This window comes from Phragmites australis, chromosome 4 (genome assembly GCF_958298935.1).
Source record: "Phragmites australis chromosome 4, lpPhrAust1.1, whole genome shotgun sequence".
Taxonomy (NCBI): domain Eukaryota; kingdom Viridiplantae; phylum Streptophyta; class Magnoliopsida; order Poales; family Poaceae; genus Phragmites; species Phragmites australis.
Window position 1 is genome coordinate 35,083,592 of NC_084924.1, and position 7,658 is coordinate 35,091,249.

At 44.7% G+C, this 7,658-nt stretch overlaps 1 protein-coding gene across 1 annotated transcript; it reads left to right on the plus strand.

The window, feature by feature from the left end:
- Nucleotides 1–353: 353 nt before the first annotated feature.
- On the plus strand, nucleotides 354–4,880 carry LOC133916223 (small ribosomal subunit protein bS1c-like). The gene is made up of 7 exons (XM_062359805.1): nucleotides 354–720; nucleotides 2,593–2,868; nucleotides 3,526–3,606; nucleotides 3,790–4,071; nucleotides 4,152–4,262; nucleotides 4,349–4,435; nucleotides 4,576–4,880. The coding sequence occupies exons 1-7, from the start codon at nucleotides 442–444 to the stop codon at nucleotides 4,666–4,668; spliced, it is 1,209 nt and encodes a 402-aa protein (XP_062215789.1). The 5' UTR covers nucleotides 354–441; the 3' UTR covers nucleotides 4,669–4,880.
- Nucleotides 4,881–7,658: the final 2,778 nt, after the last annotated feature.

The window sequence follows — 7,658 nt, forward strand, 5'->3', positions numbered from 1 at the left end:
AGATTAGTGAACGAAGTATAACATCGCGGCCCACTGCATAAGAATCGAAAAAAAATCACCGTTTCTTGTTCATAGGATTGGGATTAACGTTACATTAACCGGTTATATAACCGCAATGTGACACGCTGCTGTTTGACCAGACTTTAGAAATGTAACTTCGTATATTATAAAGTAAGAGAGAATATCCATGAATAAATAAGTATTACATATTTATTCGTTGATATTCTCTTACTTTATAATTTTTTTATACATTTTTAAAATATAAATCTTAATATAAATAAACATCTAATAAACCTTGTCCGTCCTAATGTAATTTTGATGTCCGGCCAGCCCAAAGCCAACCATCTCCTATCTATCCCATCCTAAACCCCACCGGATAACACCGTTTCCTCCTCACACGAACACACCGAAGAAGCGGCACCCAGGAGCGAGCGGGAGAGAATGGCGTCCCTGGCGCAGCACATCGCGGGGCTCCCGTGCCCGCCGCTCTCCGGCGCGTCGCGCCGCCGCCCCGCGGCGCCGAGGCGGTCGCCTTCGGCGCTGGTGTGCGGGACGTACGCGCTGACCAAGGACGAGCGGGAGCGGGAGCGGATGCGCCAGCTGTTCGACGAGGCCTCCGAGCGATGCCGCACCGCGCCCATGGAGGGCGTCGCCTTCTCCCCCGAGGACCTCGACACCGCGGTCGAAACCACCGACATCGATACCGACATCGGCTCCCTCGTAATCCCCCGCCTTCGCCCCCACCCTGTTGTCCTTGCTTGCTCGTTTGATGTGAAATAGATACTGTAGCAACAATTGGTGCTGACAATAAGCTGTTTGTCGGCTGAAATAGATACTAAGTGGTGCTTAGGTTCCTTGTATGCTACAAGTCGCCAGTCGTACCTGGTGCTCAATTGGATAACTCTACCATAGGGTATGATGAGCTAAGTGCTTGTGCGATTGCAACGAAAATACAAACATTGTATGTGAGAATATCAAGCACAAACTAAAGGTATGGAGATATGATGCCGCCGAACGAATCTATCGGGAGTGATGTTGTAGTTTGATTTTAGATATGATCTAAAAAAGGATAAGATTATCCGTTAATTTTCCTCCAAATTTATTTATTTATTTTCATTAGTAAAATGGATCTCATATCCATAATCGGTAACGAGGTGAGGAAGCTGGAGGACGAGGGTGGATGATAAAAGTAGGTAAATTATTCGAATTTTAGGGGCTTTTATCAGATGGTAGAAGAATAGAGGAAGATGTGACACGAGAATCAACTCGTGTTTTATATAGTAGAGGCTGTATGACACCATGGAAATCAATTTCATTTCCATGTTTTTTTAGGTCAGCAGAATAATCGAATTTCACAAAATTTCGGCAGAATTGGTTTCTCGGTATGACACTTGCTTTGTGTACGGCTGCTACATTTTGGTTTTCAGGGGAGCTAGTCTCCCTGATTGTGACTTGGTACAAAACAAGAGCCAATCTTAGAATATTGGTGACTTTTAGGGTTTTACTTCTCACATATATGGATTGTGCTATGTTTCTCATGATTCTCGTAATGAAAACATTACTCTTGTATCGCACGAAATATGTGCAATGTGCTGCATGAACAGGCCATTTTATCAATTTCCTTTTCCCAGCCTGTTTTTAGTTAGAAGTTATGTGGACCATACTGGAATAACATAGTAATCACTAGTTCAGTTGCTGCTAAATTTTAAAGACAAAATTATCAAAAAGACCATTGTTACATCAAAGAACAAAAAGAAAGTAGTACAATCAGCTAGAATTGACTGTTGAGTGAAACCTGGATTAATATTCTACATCTGCAATCTCTAAGCTGGCTAGAACTGTTGCTAGTAGTGGGTGATGGGAGGTCCCAGATCCAGACTTTGCCACTCTGTTTCGTGGGAATGTGGCAGTGAAGAGGGAGGGAGGTATTGGTAACTTCTTGCTTCATTGTGGGAATTGCCTTATCTATAAATAGGAGATGGGCCCTGATACAATATCTAATAGAATCTGGAGTCTTTTAACTAACCTTATTTTTAACTAAACAATTTGACACTTTAGTAAAAAGACTAACAAAATATCTCAAATAATCATCTCTAAGCCTGGTTGGGTTCTGGAGGAAGCGTGGTGGCTGCTGCCCCCAGTGTGCCTGGCGTGGGAGCCGGGTATAATGATGGCTCCGCATGACAAGTATTTTCATTAACTGCGATTGTTGCTGGTTTTCCCTAAACTTTGTTTCTTTTAACTAGATGTGTATATGAATCAGTTATGCCCGTATTATGGCTCAATTTCGTTCAACAATGAGCTATCGACCTATCATGTATTACAAATGGACGTACACAATCGGTTTGGTTGTCACTTGTCACCAAGATTTGCATGACTCCTTTTGACCTTTTCTTCTATCATCATGGATTCTGCTGTAATCTCCTTTCTAGAATTTAGATGTATTACTGCTACTGTTATTTTCTTTTGCGTTTCAATTCTTTGTGGTGTTTTGGTTCTGGTCACATTACAACACATTATCTCATTTATCTTCAGTATTTTTTATATTCTTAACATATAAAAAAATCTTTTACTTGCTTGTGATATCTACAGATTAAGGGGACAATATTCATGACTACTTCAAATGGTGCATATGTTGATATTCAATCAAAGTCTACTGCTTTCTTGCCTTTAGATGAGGCATGCCTTCTTGATATTAACAATGTCGAAGATGCGGGAATCCGCCCGGGTTTACTTGAGGAATTTATGATAATTGATGAGAACCCTGGCGATGAAACTTTGATTCTGAGTTTGCAAGCAATTCAGCAAGATCTTGCATGGGAAAGGTGCCGGCAACTTCAGGCAGAAGATGTCGTTGTCACGGGTAGAGTGAGTAAAAGACTTACAGAAGCAGCTATTTCTTTTCTTGTTCTTACTATTGCTTTTTGACTCTCCTTAAATAACTTGTTATTGTTGAACTTCTGTACCGAATTATTTGTTAAGCATTGCCTCCCGTTTCCCCTTGTTTGTGTTGAACCAATCAGATTTTGCCCTTTCTAATGCGTACTTGATAACAGCAGCCATGTTCTTTAATATTAAGAAAAATAATACCAGTGCAGTTGTATTTTGTGGTGTATATCCACTTTGAATATTACCTCCGGCGACAATTCCTGTGTTTTTTGAGTTAACTTGCTATGGCTTACTTATCAAGTATTAAAATCAATTGCTGACACATTAGTTCATATTCTTATTACGTTGCTTGTTTTCTAGTTTGTTCCTGTGCTACAACTATTCAACTTATGATTTATGAAGTTAAGATCAGCCACTTTATGATAACATGTCATCTTTTCTCAAGGTGTTATTGTAGTTTCTGCAAGTCCCTTCATCTCTGTATTGTCTATCTGTGTTACTGTTGATAGTAATCTATGCATAGCTGATCTCTCTTGGGACATCTTGATGCCATTTTTTAGCTTTGTTGGGTTAATTTGGTTTCTGTAGCTTTATTCATTTGCCCTTTTCTTATTTGTTTTGCAATTTTGCCTGCAGGTGATTAGCGGAAACAAAGGAGGTGTGGTAGCTCTTGTAGAAGGGCTTAAGGCATTTGTTCCATTTTCGCAAGTGTCATCGGTTGGTTCTCGACCTTTATACAAAAGTTTCTTATATTCTATGGCTTGGTGCATGGAATGAGCTGCCTTTCATCTACTCATCACATTTATACGTTTGATCTTTGTTTGCTGTTGTTGAGCTTTCAGTTGCTCCAACCTTGGAGCAAGTTCCTTATTTGACAAACTTTTGCTTGATCTTGATCAGAAATCAACTGCTGAAGAGCTGCTTGGAAAAGAACTACCTCTGAAATTTGTAGAAGTCGATGAGGAACAAGGCAGGCTTGTCCTCAGTAATCGCAAGGCAATGGCAGACAGTCAAGCCCAGCTTGGTATTGGTTCAGTTGTCTTGGGAACTGTTGAGAGCCTAAAACCTTATGGTGCCTTTATTGACATTGGTGGAATCAATGGCCTTCTCCATGTCAGCCAGATTAGTCATGATCGTGTTGCAGATATCTCAACAGTTCTGCAACCAGGAGATACCCTCAAGGTATTGCCATTGTGGTACTTGGGAATTATGTTATATCTGTACTTTATAGAGCTAATACCAGTGCATTTTGATGCTTTTAGGTTATGATACTGAGCCATGACCGCGAAAGAGGTCGGGTTAGTCTTTCTACAAAAAAGCTTGAGCCAACACCTGGCGACATGATCCGCAATCCCAAGCTTGTTTTCGAGAAGGTCAGTATCAAAAAAACAATTTTTGCACATGTGCTGAATATGCTTTAGCTAACAAACTGACATTTGGTTTCTTTGGCTCAAATCAGGCTGATGAGATGGCTCAGATATTCAGGCAGAGAATAGCTCAAGCAGAGGCAATGGCTCGTGCTGACATGTTGAGATTCCAGCCAGAGGTATTGCTAGCATTGCCTTTTTAATACTTCGCTGTATCAAAACACATTTCATCTAACTTCAACTGTTGCGTAAATCCACAACTCATGAGTGACATGTGGCTGTGCTAATTGAATTGTCTTCCTGCCTCACCTCTTCACAGAGTGGATTGACCCTCAGTTCAGAGGGAATCTTAGGACCATTGTCATCAGACACACCATCGGAGGATTCTGGAGAAGAATCGACAGATGAATAGAAGCGGTAGACATAATACATCGGCTTTGAAAGATGTGGTAGCTTGTCATACTCGTTTTTCTTTGGGCGAAGGCATGACAAAGGCCTGTTCTGTTCAGATCATTTTCCCCGTTCAGTTCTTCTTGTCGCAATGTGTAGGTAATCTGGAAATATAAGTTACTGAAGACGCCGAGAAGAAATGGAATTTACCTCCCTTGCGAGTTTGCGAAGCTATCCAATTTGCAAGAAAGGGTGTGCCTGTACAGCCACTCCCAAGGTATAGTTTGACTAGCTTATATTTGTCTGTTTTCTGCGTCAACAAGGAACACGCAAAGTGTTCTGAATTAGGCACCATGTTTTTCTCAAAACCAAGAACAAACATGTGTCAACAGCAAACTAGCATACGGAAACCAAATTTGATGTTGCACATCAGTGGACCGGATGGTTATGCAACACTGGGCAAGTGAGAAAGATCGAAAACTTGTTTGAATTGTCTACAACCCCATCAACATAGTGTCACCACATATGTCCGTAGAAGGGCTTGTGCTGTTTCACCGAAGCAGTGCTAGAAAGAAATAGAGGCAAAGTCCCTTTTGAAACTTCTCACGGTTGACAACGGATGAGCTTCTTTTCTTTATCAAGTTGGTTGTGCCTGGAGCAGCTGCTGTTCTCCTTATGTACACTGGATAGACAAAACGGTTTTAAAATAGTTTGCTTGTACAATACAGCTGTGCTCCCCTCGCCCTTTCGTTCAAACATATCAAGCTGCCAAACCTTACTGGTTTCACTGATAGCGCCCTCCACTATTTTTCACACACCAAACATATATCATACGGCCTCCTTTTGTTTTTCTCCCTCCCTCCCTGCTGCCTCTCGGTGCATATCAACTCTGCTTAGTTTTCCTTCGAAAAAGGCTTTCACATTGTGCCAATTTGGATTATATTCATTGAATTACAGGGGGCAATTAACTTTGCTGATGCTCAATCACGCGTATTGAATTGCATCGAAACGCTTAACTAGGCATCTGCTGAAAGACCTGAAGAGCTACCAAACTAATAAGGCAGCAGAGTTAGCTAGCAGCTAGTGTCAGTCCCTTTCTGTTACAATTTTATCAGAGATCTTTTTCTGAACCCTCGTACCCACTGCAAATCCAATCCCGTTTCAGTGGCCCTTCAAGTGCTTTCTCCCCAGGATGGTATCTTCAGGTGGACCGACTGTTCGTGCACGTCGACCGATGGCTCACTCGCCGGTGCACCGATCAGTCCCCGCCGTGAGTGCGGATTGGAATTCCCGGGGATAAGCCTCCCGTCGCTGCAACTTGCAGCGGATCGAAGAAGTTGGCGACGAGACGACGACGAACCAGCGCAGAAATAAAGCAGCTGGTGAGCTCTGCATATCAGCATCGCAATGTAGCCGTCAGCTGAAGCTGTACATATCAATATCCATCAGCTGAAACCTCATGCACGTAATTCAGCGCGTACGTACTTGCGTCTGTGGTGTTTGACCGTGTAGAGGTATCTAGCTGCTAACATAGGCCTGGGCTAGGTAGCTCACTGCTTCTTGCTCGCCTAATTTTAGATCGATTTAATAACTTAAAAAATACAAAACTTGCATCTTTAGCGGCCAGATTTTAGCCGCAGTTACCTAAAAAAAAAAATTTAAAGATTGCCTTAAAAAAAAAGATTTCGGCGGCAGACGAGCACCACAACCGAGGCAGGCCGGTAGATACCAGACGAGAGAATTAGCGTTCGTACACAAGCGACGCACGTCACGTACAGGTAGAGACATGGAAGTTGAACACGTACAGGTAGAGACATGGAAGTTGAACACGTACGATCAGGTTCACGGCGACGTATACGTGGAGACCGAGCTCGTTCAACACATGGAGATCGAGCAGAGCAGCAGCTTGCGCGCGAGGCTGGCATGTTGTTGCCTCGTGTCGTGCCGCCGGCCTTCCTAGCGTATCTATATAACTCCCCCTTGACTCGATGATCGATGATGCATCACGCACTACTGGAAGATCGATGCGCCGACTATCGAGAGCCACGCTTTGCAGCTAGCTCGATCGGCCGATAGATCGTACGTTCGTGCGCGCTGCAGCGTTAGACGACGCCTGTATCGCAACACGGGCCACGCGCCTGCGCGTACGCGTGCAGTAGAAAGATCATTTTTGGTCTTCTCGCAATCTGAACAAGGATTCGCCGACTAAGCCGGCCGGCAACCAGAGCTAGTCTGCTAGTGCACTAGTGCACGCAAACGCGCCATTAGCTCGACCGGCCGATCGAGCGTACGTTCGTGCGAGCTGCGGCGTACGACGTCTGATCGCAACGCGGCCAGGCGGCACACGCGCGCCGACGTGCAAGTTGCAGCAGAAAGTTCAGTTGGGTCCGGGGCAAAATCCGAGTCAAGATTTGCCGAGTAAGAGCCGGCAGGTAGCGCTAGTGCACTAGTGCCCGCGCACACGCCCAGCTAGTGCATGGCGCACGAGAGTGACACGAGCAACGCATGGCACGGTTCGTGCCCGGCCGTGTGCCTGCACTTTGGCCATTACTCCCTTCCAAATTAAACGGCTGATAACCTTAACCATAGGCAACAACAGTACTAGCAGCTAGTACAACACTAACACAAAAGCAGCAACACCAACAGGTAGCTTGTGGCACACGGATACCTGTGATAGCTCCTGCCATGCCATGGCAAGAAGTAGCGACACTACATAGTGGTGGTGCAGCAGGATATGGGCTTTTTTGCCCCGGAAAGCGCTGCGATTGTGAATGACGCCTACGTTCACTGCCCGGCCGGGGCAGGGGCACGCAGCCGGCCCAAACGGTAACGCTCGCCTGGGTTTTGTTGCAGGTAGAGGCAAGGCAGCGACAGCGGCAAGCACGACGACGCACGTCCTATCGGAGTGGATCGGCGAACCCGGCGACCCTTGCTAGCTGCTGCCTACATGCCGGGACCGGTCGGGCATCGCAGCTCCCCAATGGTGCTCTGTATGCACCGATCACTAGCTTC

Bases quoted from the DNA above. Each gene is read 5' to 3' on its own strand.
- LOC133916223 (XM_062359805.1), top strand. From the start codon at position 442: ATGGCGTCCCTGGCGCAGCACATCGCGGGGCTCCCGTGCCCGCCGCTC. The intron at 4,072-4,151 runs GTATTGCCATTG...TGATGCTTTTAG, and splicing joins AACCAGGAGATACCCTCAAG to GTTATGATACTGAGCCATGA. The intron at 4,263-4,348 runs GTCAGTATCAAA...GGCTCAAATCAG, and splicing joins CCAAGCTTGTTTTCGAGAAG to GCTGATGAGATGGCTCAGAT.